Source organism: Oncorhynchus clarkii, chromosome 3 (genome assembly GCF_045791955.1).
Source record: "Oncorhynchus clarkii lewisi isolate Uvic-CL-2024 chromosome 3, UVic_Ocla_1.0, whole genome shotgun sequence".
Taxonomy (NCBI): domain Eukaryota; kingdom Metazoa; phylum Chordata; class Actinopteri; order Salmoniformes; family Salmonidae; genus Oncorhynchus; species Oncorhynchus clarkii.
In genome coordinates, this window is record NC_092149.1 from 30,831,201 (window position 1) to 30,848,727 (window position 17,527).

Here is a 17,527-nt window from a genome sequence, read left to right on the forward strand (position 1 = left end):
CTCCTCATCCTGGACTGCAACAGATTTGCCAGTTCTTGCTGTGGGATGTTACCCCACTCTTCCACCAAGGCACCAGCAAGTTCCCAGACATTTCTGGGGGGAATGGCCCTAGCCCTCACCTTCCGATCCAACAGGTCCGAGACGTGCTCAATGGGATTGAGATCCGGGATCCACGCTGGCCATAGCAGAACACTGACATTACTGTCTTGCAGGAAATCATTCAGAGAACGAGCAGTACGGCTGATGGCATTGTCATGCTGGAGGGTCATGTCAGGATGAGTCTGCAAGAAGGGTACCACATGAGGGAGGAGGATGTCTTCGCTGTAACGCACAGCATTGAGATTGCCTGCAACGACAACAAGCTCAGTCCAAGCTCAGACCCTCCACCCCCAAATCGATCCCGCTCCAGAGTACAGGCCTCGGTGTAACGCTCATTCCTTCGGCGATAAACGCGAATCCGACCATCACCTCTGGTGAGACAAAACCGCGACTCGTCAGTGAAGAGCACTTTTTGCCAGTCCTGTCTGGTCCAGCGACGGTCGGTTTGTGCCCATAGGCGACGTTGTTGCCAGTGATGTCTGGTGAGGACTTGCCGTACAACAGGCCTACAAGCCCTCAGTCCAGCCTCCCTCAGCCTATTGCGGACAGTCTGAGCACTGATGGAGGGATTGTGCGTTCCTGGTGTAACTTGGGCAGTTGTTGTTGCCATCCTGTACCTGTCCCGCAGGTGTGATGTTTGGATGGACCGATCCTGTGCAGGTGTTCTTACACGTGGTCTGTCACTGTGAGGATGATCAGCTGTTCGTCCTGTCTCCCTGTAGCCCTGTCTTAGGTGTCTCACAGTACAGACATTGCAATTTATTGCCCTGGTCACATCTGCAGTCCTCATGCCTACTTGCAGCATGCCTAAGGCACGTTCACGCAGATGAGCAGGGACCCCGGGCATCTTTATTTTGGTGTTTTTCAGAGTCAGTAGAAAGGCTTCTTTAGTGTCCTACATTTTCATAACTGTGACCATAATTGCCTACCATCTGTAAGCTGTTAATGTCTTAACGACCGTTCCACAGGTGCATGTTCATTAATTGTTTATGGTTCATTGAACAAGCATGGGAAACCCTTTACAATGAAGATCTGTGAAGTTATTTAGATTTTGATGAATTATCTCTGAAAGACAGGGTCCTGAAAAAGGGACATTTCTTTTTTTGCTGAGTTTAGTAGGGTGGTAGTGGCAGGCTTATTTTTGGAGGGAGCATCCAAGCACACGCATCACCCATCCATGTTATGGATGGATCCAGTGACGCAGACCAAAACAATGGCGGCTGAACGACATGAAAGCCCCACTACGTAAATGCTAATAGAATTGCATACGATCAAAATGCAGTAGCTAGATGAGTCAGATTGTCTGCCTGTTGTGCCATGCTTACGTCATCCCTACTATGAATGAAAACAGTCAGTCGCCGTGGTGATGAATAGTCACTCAAGCAAAGTATGAGCGAGGGCATAGACTAGACCTACGTCATTCCACTTCCTGACACAATCGTTATTGATCTTAGCATCACTATAATTGACTTTGGTCTTCTGTAGATCATCCACCACACAGATGAGGCTTTAGCCTGTGGGCTTAGTAATCAAATAATATTACTTAGCAAATATAGAGCAATATGATAAAGCTATAAACTATACAGTTGAAGTCGGAAGTTGACATACATTTAGGTTGGAGTCATTAAAACTCGTTTTTCAACCACTCCACAAATTTTTTGTTAACAAACTATAGTTTTGGCAAGTCGGTTAGGACATCTACTTTGTGCATGACACAGGTAATTTTTCCAACAATTGTTTACAGACAGATTATTTCACTTATAATTCACTGTATCACAATTCCAGTGGGTCAGAAGTTTACAAACACTAAGTTGACTGTGCCTTTAAACAGCTTGGAAAATTCCAGAAAATTATGTCATGGCTTTAGAAGCTTGTGATAGGCTAATTGACATAATCTCATAGTCAATTGGAGGTGCACCTGTGGATGTATTTCAAGGCCTACCTTCAAACTCAGTGCCTCTTTGCTTGACATCATGGGAAAATCAAAAGAAATCAGCCAAGTCCTTGGGAGCAGTTTCCAAACGTCTGAAGGCACCACGTTCATCTGTACAAACAATAGTGCGCAAGTATAAACACCATGGGTCCATGCAGCCGTCATACCGCTCAGGAAGGAGACGCGTTCGGTCTCCTAGAGATGAACCTACTTCGGTGCAAAAAGTGCAAATCAATCCCAGAACAAAGCAAAGGACCTTGTGAAGATGCTGAAGAAAACAGGTACAAAAGTATCTATATCCACAGTAAAACGAGTCCTATATCAATATAACCTGAAAGGCTGCTCAGCAAGGAAGAAGCCGCTGCTCCAAAGCCGCCATAAAAAGCCAGACTACGGTTTGCAAATAAACATGGGGACAAAGATCGCACTTTTTGGAGAAATGTCCTCTGGTCGGATGAAACAAAAATGGAACTGTTTGGCCATAATGATCATCGTTATGTTTGGAGGAAAAAGGGGGAGGCTTGCATTCTGAAGAACACCATCCCAACTGTGAAGCACGGGGGTGGCAGCATCATATTGTGGGGGTGCTTTGCTGCAGGAGGGACTGGTGCACTTCACAAAATAGATGGCATCATGAGGGAGGAAGTGATGTTGATATATTGAAGCAACATCTCATGACATCAGTCAGGAAGTTAAAACTTGGTCGCAAATGGGTCTTCCAAATGGAGAATGACCCCAAGCATACTTCCAAAGTTGTGGCAAAATGGCTTTTAGACAATAAAGTCAAGGTATTGGAGTGGCCATCACAAAGCCCTGACCTCAATCCTATAGAAACTTTGTGGGCAGAACTGAAAAAGTCTGTGCGAGCAAAGAGGCCTGACTCAGTTACACCAGCTCTGTCAGGAGGAATGGGACAAAATTCACCCAACTTATTTTGGGAAGGTTGTAGAAGGCTACCCGAAAGATCTGACCCAAGTTAAACAATTTAAAGGCAATGCTACCAAATACTAATTGAGTGTATGTAAACTTCTGACCCACTGGGAATGTGATGAAAGAAATCAAATCTGAAATAAATCATTCTCTCTTCTATTGTTCTGACATTTCACATTCTTAGAATAAAGTGGTGATCGTAACTGACCTAAGACATGGGAGTTTTACTAGGATTACATGTCAGGAATTGTAAAAAACTGAGATTAAATGTATTTGACTAAACTGTATGTAGACATCTGACTTCAACTGGATGTTTTTCTTTATTTAACCAGGTAGGCAAGTTGAGAAAAGTTCTCATTTACAATTGCGACCTGGCCAAGATAAAGCAAAGCAGTTCGACACATACAACAACACAGAGTTACACATGGAGTAAAACAAACATACAGTCAATACTACAGTAGAAAAATAAGTCTATATACGATGTGAGCAAATGAGGAGAGATAAGGGAGGTAAAGGCAAAAAAAGGCCATGGTGGCGAAGTAAATACAATATAGCAAGTAAAACACTGGAATGGTAGATTTGCAGTGAAAGAATGTGCAAAGTAGAAATAGAAATAATGGGGTGCAATGGAGCACAATAAATAAATAAATACAGTAGGGGAGAGGTAGTTGTTTGGGCTAAATTATAGATGGGCTATGTACAGGTGCAGTAATCTGTGAGCTGCTCTGACAGCTGGTGCTTAAAGCTAGTGAGGGAGATAAGTGTTTCCAGTTTCAGAGATTTTTGTAGTTCGTTCCAGTCATTGGCAGCTGAGAACTGGAAGGAGAGGCGGCCAAAGGAAGAATTGGTTTTGGCGGTGTCCAGAGAAATATTCCTGCTGGAGCGCGTGCCACAGGTGGGTGCTGCTATGGTGACCAGCGAGCTGAGATAAGGGGGGACTTTACCTAGCAGGGTCTTGTAGATGACCTGGAGCCAGTGGGTTTGGCGACGAGTATGAAGCAAGGGCCAGCCAACGAGAGCGTACAGGTTGCAGTGGTGGGTAGTATATGGGGCTTTGTTGACAAAACGGATGGCACTGTGATAGACTGCATCCAATTTATTGAGTAGGGTATTGGAGGCTATTTTGTAAATGACATCGCCGAAGTGGAGGATGAGTCAGCCCAAGAATTGAACCCTGTGGCATCCCCATAGAGACTGCCAGAGAACCGGACAACAGGCCCTCCGATTTGACACACTGAACTCTATCAGAGAAGTAGTTGGTGAACCAGGCGAAGCAATCATTTGAGAAACCAAAGCTATCGAGTCTGCCGAAGAGGATGTGGTGATTGACAGAGTCGAAAGCCTTGGCCAGGTCAATGAATACGGCTGCACAGTATTGTTTCTTATCGATGGCAGTTAAGATATCATTTAGAACCTTGAGCGTGGCTGAGGTGCACCCATGACCAGCTCTGAAACCAGATTGCATAGCGGAGAAAGTGCGGTGGGATTTGAAATGGTCGGTAATCTGTTTGTTGACTTGGCTTTCAAATACCTTAGAAAGGCAGGGTAGGATAGATATAGGTTTGTAGCAGTTTGGGTCAAGAGTGCCCCCCCTTTGACCGCAGCTTCTTTCCAATCTTTGGGAATCTCAGACGACACGAAAGAGAGGTTGAACAGGCTAGTAATAGGGGTTGCAACAATTTCGGCAGATAATTTTAGAAAGAAAGGGTCCAGATTGTCTAGTCCGGCTGATTTGTAGAGATCCAGATTTTGAAGCTCTTTCAGAGCTTCACCGTCCTCATGATCATTGCAACTCCACAAGGTGAGATCTTGCATGGAGCCCCAGGCCGAGGGAGATTGACAGTTCTTTTGTGTTTCTTCCATTTGCGAATAATCGCACCAACTGTTGTCACCTTCTCACCAAGCTGCTTGGCGATGGTCTTGTAGCCCATTCCAGCCTTGTGTAGGTCTACAATCTTTTCCCTGACATCCTTGGAGAGCTCTTTGGTCTTGGCCATGGTGGAGAGTTTGGAATCTGATTGATTGATTGCTTCTGTGGACAGGTGTCTTTTATACAGGTAACAAACTGAGATTAGGAGCACTCCCTTTAAGAGTGTGCTCCTAATCTCGGCTCGTTACCTGTATAAAAGACATCTGGGAGCCAGAAATCTTTCTGATTGAGAGGGGTCAAATACTTATTTCCCCCATTAAAATGCAAATCAATTTATAACATTTTTGAGTTTCTCTGGATTTTTTTGTTGTTAATCTGGCTCTCACTGTTCAAATAAACCTACCATTAAAAATGGTGTAGGCGTACTACAACAAACAGAATGGTGTGGGCGTATACCGGTCATTAAACATATTCATGTGAGTAGACCACTGATTGGCGATCTAGTATGGCTGTCTGGCTGTGTATAATAATAGGATATTACATAAGTGCCATCCCCAGTATACTCCAGCAACTACAATACGGGTCCCTAGTGGCTGGCGGTCTGTTTTGATAGTTACATATTGGAAAGTTGGGCCTCTCATTGTGTATATGCCCACAGAGAGGTGCATGGGAGCATGAACTTTGAAGGGATTGACAGTTGTTCTCCACAGACCTCCTCCACACTGACCTCATGTCATCACTCGTTCTATATTCTCTCAACTTCTCCATCTGTCCATCAATCACTCAATTCTACAGTATAAAACAGGGCACAAGAGCACAAGACAAGTCAGCAGGTAGTGGAGCTTTGTCTGATCAATGTGTCCGATTGAATGTGTGTGTGTGTGTGTGTGTGTGTGTGTGTGTGTGTGTGTGTGTGTGTGTGTGTGTGTGTGTGTGTGTGTGTGTGTGTGTGTGTGTGTGTGTGTGTGTGTGTGTGTGTGTGTGTGTGTGTGGTATGTGTACTACTCCTTCCAGTGCCGTGCTGACAGTTGGTAGCACAAGGCTATAACCATAACATGAGTCACTAGAACATTTATGGCAGTGGGAGAAGAAAAATCACATTTGCTCTGTCCATCTGCTGGCTGGTGCCGTAGAAGAAGAAAACCCCAGAAAAAGAACACATCTATTAGATATCCATAATTATATCATATCCCCAAACGTTGTTTTAGTTTCTTACTATATGGCTATCGATGTTGGAAAGGTGTTACGGCTATTTCAGACAGCATATCCTCTCGTATTTACGTCCAGGTTGCAATTACTGACATGTCAGAGGTGAGAGATACTGAAATGCATTGCACAGGGGAATGCCACATTGTGTTTCAGCTGACTGCTAACGTGAGTTAGTGTTGGTCGCCTGAGCGGAACACTCTTAGACTCACGCAAGTGCTTTGATGATATCACACTGGCATAATTTATCTTCATACTGAGCCAGTGATGTAGGAAGAAAATGCAGTGTCTGTAATTCATCTCCTAATGCTGAGAGCAGGGTAAAAATGGAGGGGAGATTAAAACTTCTTAGGGCTGCAATCCCGTTAATGGGATGATATGACAACAGCCAGTGAATGTGCAGGACGCCAAATTCAAGACAACAGAAATCTCCTAATTAAAATTCCTCAAACATATATGTATCTTATACCGTTTTAAAGGTAATCTTGTTGTTAATCCCACCACCGTGTCCGATTTCAAATAGGCTTTACAGCGAAAGCAACACAAACGATTATGTTAGGTGACCACCAACTCACAGAAAACCCAGCAATTTTTCCAGCCAAAGAGAGGTGTCACAAAAAGCACAAATAGAGATAAAATGTATCACTAACCTTTGATTATCTTCATCAGATGACACTCATAGAACTTCATGTTACACAATACATGTATGTTTTGTTTGATAAAGTTCAAATTTATATAAAAAATCTGAGTTTACATTGGCACGTTACGTTCACTAGTTCCAAAAACATCCAGTGATTTTGCATAGCCACATCAATTCAACAGAAATACTCATCATAAATGTAGATGAACATACACATGGAATTATAGACATACCTCTCCTTAATGCAACCGCTGCGTCAGATTTCAAAAAGACTTTACGGAAAAAGCAAACCATGCAATAATCTGAGACGGCGCTCAGAAAATAAATAAAATTATCCGCCATGTTGGAGTCAACAGAAATCAGAAATCACATTATAAATATTCCCTTACCTTTGATGATCTTCATCAGAATACACTCCCAGGAACCCTAGTTCCACAATAAATGCTTGATTTGGTCGATAATGTCCATTATTTATGTCCAAGTAGCTACTTTTGTTAGCACGTTTAGTACACAAATCCAAACACTTGTGCAGGTCCATCCGAACGTCGGACGAAAACTTCAAAAAGTTATATTACAGGTCGAAGAAACTTGTCAAACTAAGTATAGAATCAATCATTAGGGTGTTGTTATCATAAATCTTCAATAAAGTACCAACTGGAGAATTCCTTTGTCTGTAGAGAAGCCATGGAACGCAGGTCGCTATCATGTGAATTGCGAGTTTCCAGCCCTTGGCTCTCTGCCAGACACCTGGCTCATTCAGCTCCCATTCAGCCCCACAACCCAGTAGAAGCCTAATGCAAGTTTCTAAGATGGTTGACATCCAGTGGAAGCCCTAGGAAGTGCAACTTCATCCATATCCCACTGTGAATTCAATAGGGGCTGGGTTGAAAATCGACCAACCTCAGATTTCTCACTTCCTGTTTGGATTTCTTCTCAGGTTTTTGCCTGCCATATGAGTTCTCTTATACTCACAGACATCATTCAAACAGTTTTAGAAACGTCAGAGTGTTTTTTATCCAATACTAATAATAATATGCATATATTTGCAACTGGGACTGAGAAGCAGGCTGTTTTCTCTGGGCACCTCTGGGCACCTTTCATCCAAGCTACTCATTACAACCCTGCAGCCATAAGAGGTTTTATGCCACAGAACACTACATGATGAAAAGTTTGTGGACACCTGCTCGTCAAACATCTCATTCCAAAGTCAAGGGCAGTTATATGGAGTTGGGCCCCCCTTTGCTGCTATAACAGCCTCCAGTCTTCTGGGAAGGCTTTCCACTACATGTTCGAACATTGCTGCAGGAACTTGCTTCCATTCAGCCACAAGAGCATTAGTGAGGTCAGGCATTGATGTTGGGAGTACGCAGTTGGCATTCCAATTCATCCTAAAGGTGTTCAATGGGGTTGAGGTCAGGGCTCTGTGCAGGCCAGTCGAGTTCTTTCACACTGATCTCGACAAACCATTTCTGTATGGACCTTGATTTGTGCACGGGGCCATTGTCATGCTGAAACAGGAAAGGGCTTTCCCAAACTGTTGCCACAAAGTTGGAAGCACAGAATCATCTAGAATGTCATTGTATGCTGTAGCATTAAACTTTCCATTCACTGGAACGAATGGGCTAGCCCGAAACATGAAAAAAAGCCCTAGACCATTATTCTTCCTCCACCAAACCTTACAGTTGGCACTATGCATTCAGACAGGTAGCATTCTCCTAGCATCCGACAAACCCAGTTTAGTCTGTCGGACTGCCAGATGGTGAAGCTTGATTCATTACTCCAGAGAATGTGTTTCCACTACTCCAGAGTCCAATGGCAGCGTGCTTTACACCACTCCAGCCGACGCTTGGCATTGTGCATGGTGATCTTAGACCTTAGTGCAGCTTCTCAACGGAAACTGGAAACTCATTTCATGAAGATCCTGACAAACAGTTATTGTGCTGACGTTGCTTCCAGAGGCAGTTTGGAACTCGGTAGTGAGTGTTGCAACCGAGGACAGACGATTTTTACACGCTACGTGCTTCAGCACTTGGCGGTCCCATTTTGTGAGTTTGTGTGGCCTACCACTTCGCGGCTGAGCCGTTGTTGCTCCTAGACATTTCCACTTCACAATAACGGCACTTACAGTTGACCGGGGCAGCTCTAGCAGGGCAATTATTTGACTTGTTGGAAAGGTGGCATCCTATGATGGTGCCACGTTAAAAGTCACTGAGATCTTCAGTAAGGGCCATTCTACTGCCTATGTTTGTCTATGGAGATTACACGGCTGTGTGCTCGATTTTATACACCTGTCAGCAATATGTGTGGCTGAAATAGCCAGATCCACTAATTTGAAGGGGTGTCCATATACTTTTGCTTATATAGTGTATATTACAATCCACTGTGCCATTCTTGTCCATACTATAGATGTTTACTCAGAATTCATGCTGGAGTATTGTTCAGTGGGGGACGTTTAAGAGAAGAATAGACCAGAGATTGAATCAAGCGTTCCGACGTAGAAGCTTTCAGTCTTGGAAGACACTATGTCAGTAAATAGCATTCGTGTCTATGCATTCTTATGGATATCTGTCTGTTACAAATTCACAAGAAGGTGATGAAAAACACATTTTTATATTTATTTAACTAGGCAAGTCAGTTAAGAACAAGTTATTATTTTCAATGACGGCCTAGGAACAGTGGGTTAACTGCCTTGTTCATGGGCAGAAGGGCAGATTTGTATATTTTCAGCTCGGGATTCAATCTCGCAGCCTTTCGGTTACTTGTCCAACGCTCTGACCACTAGGCTACCCTGGTTACATATCTGAGTTAGAAAACGGCTTAAGCAGAATGTTGTTTGCTACTGACGCAGGTCAAGTCACAGCTGAGATCTTATGTTGAAGGCTTGGTGTTCCCCGGGGAAGATGCAGAGATGCTTTACTCACCCTCTAATTCTGTCTGCGAATGATAAACGGGGGCCTGTGGAAGACCTTCATTTGTTGGATGCTATCGTGGAGCTGTTTGGATCGTTTTAGACTGAGATGGAGAGGAAGCAATGTTTTCTTTAGTCAGAGAAAAGGCTTTTGTAAATTTCGATCATAAACGTGTGACAACTGACATGCCTTGTGAGAGCTTTTTCTTATTGTCTTTCCTTTTTCATTAGGGTAAACCCAGGGGGAGAATTCTCCCACACCCGTATAACTAACAATGCTTTGTGTTGAGATGCAACAAGCCCAATTCTACTACCTATAGTTAGGATTCTATTTCAGATATACATGATAGACCGATACACAGACAACAGGCTTAATTGACATTTAAAGTCAAACAGTACACATCTAGAAGCAGCATAACCAACAGCCTCGCAAATGTATGTAGCCTACACGCTCTGTACATAACGTAGAACAAATTGCAACACTTCTTCTAGACTCATTGTGCTTGACACATTATATTCAAACATTGAGCCTGGCATTTGTATGCCTTTATTTCCCAATAGAGCCTCCGAATGGTTAGAAATTCTTAGAAATGAGACAGCATGCTTTGGCTCGTCTCAATCATGAAGTGATGATAGGTGGAGTGAGTTGGAGAAGTAATCCTGTCAAATGGGATTCTGAAGCCTATGGTTGTAGCTTCATTTCTATCTTAAAGAGACATTGATCGGTGTCACAGAGCTTGTGCCCTACTCATTTAAAAGGTTACGCTACTGCAACAGAGTTAAGAGCCTATCGTAACATCACTCCACAGCAAGCTTTTGTATAGCGCAAACGACTCGTACTTTGTCAAGCGGGTGGTCATGTGTGTTGGCGAGTTAGAGGACCCTGGTTCAAGTTCAGGGAGGAAGCTCTACATGCTAAGCCAGCACACTGACACCGGTTATGCCGGAATATAACTTAGAAATGCTTCATGAGTTTAGTTCAATAATTGTACCCCATCAGTACCCAAACTATAAGCTTCTTTTACTCCAATGTTTGTAAATGTAAACAAAACACCATATAGCCTTAAAACTATCCTTTTGATATCTCGGATGGTTACATTTCTGCTGCCTGATTTGCTGACTATCCTTTGTTGTTTAACGCAACCTTCTACATGCCATTCCAAAATGGCTGCTGTGGCTTCTGCTACCTAGCATGAGAACGAAAAATGCAGTTTCATTAAAAACGAACAGTATTTAAATCATCTAAATTTGTCAACTGGGATAAGTAGCAGTACAGCGACATCTTCCATCCCTGGATTGAGGTACGTTGTCGAGCCATATCCAGTCCCAGCTCTGGAACATGCTTCAGAAGTTTAAAGTTAGGGGAGTTAGTGTCTTTGCCTGTTTTTAAGACTCTGATCGACAACACTGTTTGTGAAAACTGCAGTTGTTTCTAATCTTCAATTGTATCTTTAACTTGTGACACTTTGTCTTGTGTGCATTCTGTATTTGTCTGTAATGTTTTATGGACATGCTGCTATTTCCCTGTTTTGCCTTCTTGCCAGGTCACCCTCGCAAAATAGGTTTTTAACCTCAATGGGTTTTACCTGGTTAAATAAAGGTACAAAAAAAATTAAAAAATAAGACTAAATTGAAAAAATCTAAAAATAAAATACAATTTTCTGACCTGTAGGGAAAAATGTAGGCCTACTTCCTGCGACGCTCAGGTCAGAATTCTGGCAACTTCAGACCCATCCCTACGTTTTTTACAGGGGCAGGGGAGCACTCTTTGCTTTTGTTTCAACTGAGGATTGCTGATAAATGAGCCATTTATTAAAACTGTTCATTAGATATGAGAAAGGCATTTACTTATTGTATAATGTCCGATATTTTCCTGAAGTTGCATATTGTTGATCCCCTGTGAAAAGAGAAGAAATGTATGTTTGTGGTCGGAACGCCGGCAATAGGATTGTCGCCAAACTACATTCTGCAAGTCCCCCAGTACAAATAGGTCACCCTTCCTGTTCATGCATTTTATGATTTAATGTTGCTACCAAAACGGATCATGTTTATCAATTAAAACACACATAGTTAAGCTGAAGTAATGTTAATGCTTAATTGTTTTCCCGCTTAATTATAGAGAGAGGTCCTTCATGTTTTCTGGTCAGAGATTGTGACAGGCAAGCCGGCTTTGTGGGAAGATGGTAATTGGGGAACATTAGGCTAATGGCATGTTCCAAAGTGAAATGCATGGTGGGTAAAAATGTGTTCAAATGGTAGATGCTAAGAGGGATCCTGGAGACAACCTTACCCAAACCCTATCCTTAACCCCGTCCCCTACTCTGACCCGCATGTTTAGGTAAAATGAAAAATAATGTCCCATTTGGAACACTGACAAGTAGAGCATGAAAAAAATATTTTTATTTTTATTTATTTTTTGCTCAATCTGATTGGGTGGGCCCAGCCCCTCCGTGCCTATGTGGCTGTTTCAAGTACCTATATGCTGGAGGGGGAGAGGTCAGACGCTGCCCAAATGCTCTGTCTAAATGTTGATACTTTCATATCGACAAGAAATAATTTTCAAAAAACAAAATGTTAAATTATTGCACACCTTTATATGGTTAGGTCCCCACATGGCCATATATATGTCCATGTTACAGCGCTTGTTAACAAAAGCAGAGACAACCAGCTGTTCTTAAGAGATATCTAGCGTCTCTGAACACCTGTATGTAATGGAAGGACGTCAGAAAAGTTTTGTAACTGAAAAATACTGTTAAACAGTGTTAAACGTGGACAGTAACTATATATTTTGCATTTAGGAAATCATTTTGATTTGATATGAAAGTAAAGGGCTTTATGTTTCTAGAACCGTATCTCAATGAGAATCAATTCACATTTAGATGTAGCATTTGGCTGTTTTGGCTGCCAGAGACAGTTTACCTCTGAACATAAGTCAAGGGCCCTGTGTTTTGGTTGATCATGTCACATGACCTGGATCAGATGGTCCAACACCATCCTATGACTTTTGCTGACATTTTCTGTGTAATGATCATTTCTGGAAAAGACTTAAAATGAAGGTTAAAATCCAGGTCAAGTTACATGACCAACCAAAACACAGGGCAAAAATGTATTTACATAACAAATAAAGTCATTGGAGGTAAAAAGGAAGTAGGCTTGCCTACACTCCATAAATGTACATCTTAGGCTAGGCCTAGCCTACCTTCCAGGTAAGAGGCAAAATCCTATTAACTGTGTATCTCCAAATAACAGTGCATGTAATATCCTTTCCTACACCAAAACAACCTGCAGTAAATACTACTGACTGAGTTGAACACATCTTTTATTTAGCTTTATTTGGCATATGCTGTGTAACATACTGGCATTTTGAAAAGCGACCGTGCAATATCAAACAGCGCTGAGGGAATATGTGAGACAGAAGCCATCTGACGGTTTACTATCCTGTATGTTTTGGAATAATTCAGTGTTTTCACACAACAACAACAGAACAAACAGTAGCACCAGGGGACCAGGGCTCAGCTGCTTGATTCTAGTGGCTCTGATACACTTCTTTACCAACCAGAGACATTGTTTCAAGTGTCATTAGTCGTATGTACGGGATACGAACGCAACAACGCAACAATAATAAATAATAAAATATAAGAACATGTACATAAAGTAAATGGCTCAGTATAATGTTTTTGTTTGTTGCATAAGTATAATACAGGAAGGCACAATGTATAGTCCAATATTTACAGGTGTTTTGGAGAAGGGGGGGAAAGTGTTTAAATTTGTCATGCCCTGGTCTTAGGATTTTGTGTTTTCTTTATTATTTTGGTCAGGCCAGGGTGTGACATGGGTTTATTATGTGGTGTGTTTTGTCTTGGGTTTTTTGTAGGTATTGTGGTATGGTGGGGTTTTCTAGGAAAGTCTATGGTTGCCTGAAGTGGTTCTCAATCAGAGGCAGGTGTTTATCATTGTCTCTGATTGGGAACCATATTTCGGCAGCCATATTCTTTGAGTGTTTCGTGGGTGATTGTTCCTGTTTCGGTGTTTGTTTTGCACCAGTATAGGCTGTTAGGTTTTCGTGTTACGTTTCTTGTTTTTGTATTGTTTGTTTTTTGTCTTCATTAAAGATGTATAAAAATTACCACGCTGCATTTTGGTCCGCCTCTCCTTCATCGGAAGAAAACCCTAACAAAATTGTGCAGTATTCAGCAGTCATAGTAAGTCTGGTAGCAGCGGTTGTGATGTGTGTGTGTGTATAGCATGAATGTATATGTGTGTGTCTGTGTGGATATATGTACACTGAATGTACTGTACCAAACATTAGGAAGACCTTCGTAATATTGAATTGCCCCCACCCCTCCTCCACCCCAACCCACAAGGTGTCAAAAGTGTTTGACAGGGATGCTGATCCATGTAGACTCCAATGCTTCCCACAGTTGTGTCAAGTTGGCTGGATGTCCTTTGGGTGGTGGACCATTCTTGATACATACGGGAAACTATTGAAAGCCCAGCAGCGTTGCAGTTCTTGGCACCTACTACCATAGCCTATTCAAAGGCACTTAAATATTTTGTCTTGCCCATTCACCCTCTGAATGGCTCACATACACAATCCAGGACTCAACTGTCTCAAGGCTAAAATATCTTTCTAGAACCTATTTCCTCCCCTTATCGAAACTGATTGAAGTGGATTTAACAAGTGACATCAATAAGGGATCATAGCTTTCACCTGGATTGACCTGGTCAGTCTATGCCATCGAAGGAGCAGGTGTTTTCTAAATGTTTCGTACACAAAAGTGTATGTCTGTGTGGGTGTGCTAAGGTGAGGAGAATCAGAGCAGGTGGCCAGTCCAGTTCAAGTGTTCAGCAGTCTGATGGCTTGTAGGTAGAAACTGTCTATGAGCCTGTAGGTATCAGACCTCATACTCCGATACCGTATGCCCAATGGTAAGTAAGTGAACAGCTCATTGGACATTGAATAACAGGCACCAGAGATATGTACTGTAGGCCTACGAGTCTACTCACGTGTTTCTGCAGTTCGACTAGGCTTCTATTGGGTAGGCTACCTACAGTTTAAAAATATATATATATTCTATGACCAGGCCAGCTTCCACAATGTGATGTACCGGTAACTATCAAAGTAAAGGAAACACCAACATGAAGTGCCTTAATAGGGCGTTGGGCCACCACGAGCCAGATCAGCTTCAATGCACCTTGGCATAGATTCTGGAACTCTGTTGGAGGGATGCGACACCATTCTTCCATGAGAAATTCCATCATTTGGTGTTTTGTCGATGGTGGTGGAAAACACTCTCTGGTATCGCCCACACAACCGCTCCAGTGACCACTCTTGCCCTGTGGATGGGGGCATTGTCATCCTATGGGGGCATGGAAGCCAAAATAATGGGCAGCCCAGCTTTTTTTATACAAGACCCTAAGCATGATGGGATGTTAATTGCTTAATTAACTCAGGAACCATACCTGTGTGGAAGCACCTGTTTTCAATATACTTTGAATCCCTTGTTTACTCAAGCATTTCTATTATTTTGTCAGTTACCTATATTAGGCAACACCAGGTACAGATCTTCCTTCTCCAATCCATACCTTAACTATTATTTGGGAAAATACAAAGCTGGCCCAAGATCAGAGTCTAGGGGCAACCTTATCTATAAAATGAATGCAGTCTTAAGGCGACAATAGTGCCACCTGGTGCAGAATCCTGAAACTGTTTTCCAGCCCATGGTAGTGAGGTAGAGAATGCTTCTATAGTGTTACTTATTTAGATACCCTAATACGAATGAATCACAGTTTTAGTTATATAAAATACATGAATATCTAATACATTGTTTTTTTCTGAAACTTGTCTAATTTAGTCGAGCATGCTGTACTGCTGGCCTACAGACCAGCTAAAATGATGAGTGAGACTGGTAACAGAAAACTGTTTAGTGAAAAATGGAACTGAAAATATAGAGTTAAGAAGTATTACATTTCATGAAAAAAGGGATCATAGGAAAAGTTACCCTGCAGTTTTAGGAGGTATTTGTTGTACAGGTAAAGGTGTAGGTGAAGACAGTTTTAAAAGTCATTCATAATATTCTCAATGGCTCACTAAACAGGAATGTATTACATTGATTGTCATCAATCAATCACTGAATAGCACCATATAACAGTACAATTTGAACACAATCAGAAAAGCTACCTTCCATAAGAAACGTAGAAACACTAAGCATGGCCCTAAAGGTATAGTGCCTATGGCCATTCATACACACTATGCTTGTCCGATTAAAAACATTAACAAATATTATTATGAGGCAAGATATGCACATGACATATATTATATGATTCATAGAAGCTTGTATGTTGGTTAATATGTGGGAAAGTGTGGCTACCTAAAGTCATGGCTAAAGTCCTTCAAACATTTGATGGAGCCAGGTACAGTAAGCCAATGGGACCTGACAATCTCATGTTGTCTTCTTCTTGACTGCAATCAATTGGCTGAATGTCTGCAGGCCCCAGTACAGCAGGGAGATGGAGACAAAGGCCTACAGAAAGAGAGAGAGGAAGAGAGAGAGATAGGCGTTAGGCCAATATGTTCTTTACTTTATTAGGTGTCTGCGAGTACTGACTGACTCATTTTACACCTACATCTTGTTGGGACTAGATGCTGTTCGTGAGCACTTACCCCAAACAAACATTCATTTTTTAAACGTATGTTTCCAAAATACTCTGGATTGCTTCAAAGTAGATTTGATTTGCTTCATTCTCTTACCCTCATTTTTGGTGTACCATTGTATGCATTCATTCACTGGACATGATGGTCAGACTGACAGATCTAGATACATAGGATAGTAAGGAAGTATCGATCGATATTATATCTGCCCCACAATTGATAAAGGAGAATAATAACACAGCATCATCTTTCACTTAATACATGATTGAAAGAAGACACAGAAGAACTGTGAGCCAGACATATTAGCGCGGGACACATAAGGAACGGCAAAGGTTAAGGAGTAGGGCAAAATCATCTCCCATGATGCTCTCATGTTGGGGTCAAGAAGTCGAACGCCACGGGGGAATATGCCAGAATATTCTGCCAAAAGCTGTCCTGTGGCGCCTGTCCCTCCTCCCCCGACCCCCTTTCCCTCTGTGATCTGGCCCATAAACTGCATCCTACCTCGCAGAGCAAGCCAAACCAGGCCCCTGTCCATCACAGGCAACGGCCTGATGGGAAAAAAGCAGCGTTTCCTCTGGACGCCACAGCTGTTTTCCTCCGAGAGGGAGAGTGGGAGGGAATGAGAGAGCACAACAGGGCCTGGAATGTCCCCCCGCTTTTCCGCCCCTCACTACCTGTCCTGGCAACAGGTTCCCCACTGAGGGAAGGAGAGGACGGAAGGAGGGAAGGAGAGGACGGAGGGAGGGAGGGAAGGAAGGAAGGAAGGAGGAGGGGGGGGGGTTGAAGAAAAGAGAAAAGGAGAGGGAGGCAACCTGGGCCTGAGACCAAAGCCTCAACGTCTAGGGCGGACATACCTTTTTACACTGCAGCACTTTACAGAGACATGAGGTTGTGATGTGAGCTGTACCCATCCCGGAGATGGATTGGGATCGAAAGTGAAGCAAGGCCTCAGGAGTACCCCACAAATCACATAACAGGCCGAGCTGTCTGTTGGATCGACCGGGAGTACAGTATTGGTTCTACTCCCATCTCTCTGTTGGCCGTACTAAGCTACATTTTAATAGACTTCTCTGGGAAAATACTGCATGTGGGATAGATTACATGCGGAAGCGGGGGTTTGATCGTCTGCAAATAAGCACTACGAACAGAGAACACTGGTTCACCAAGTAGGAATCTCAACAAATCCACTCTCACTCACTTTGTTTTGATTTCAAGAGAGGGTAGTTCGTTAGAGCACCAATGAGTCAAACAAATGGGCTCAGAGCACGACAAATAGAAATGCATGT

The 17,527-nt window shown here is 42.7% G+C and overlaps 1 protein-coding gene across 1 annotated transcript in view; it reads right to left on the bottom strand.

Moving 5' to 3' along the window:
- Window positions 1–12,899: 12,899 nt before the first annotated feature.
- Window positions 12,900–17,527, bottom strand: part of LOC139393006 (alkylglycerol monooxygenase-like) — a 42,288-nt gene continuing 37,660 nt past the window's right edge. Inside the window, exon 13 of the mRNA XM_071141323.1 lies at window positions 12,900–16,110. Coding sequence (XP_070997424.1) covers window positions 16,030–16,110 — 81 coding nt within the window. The 3' untranslated portion in view covers window positions 12,900–16,029. The remainder of the gene's footprint in view (window positions 16,111–17,527) is intronic.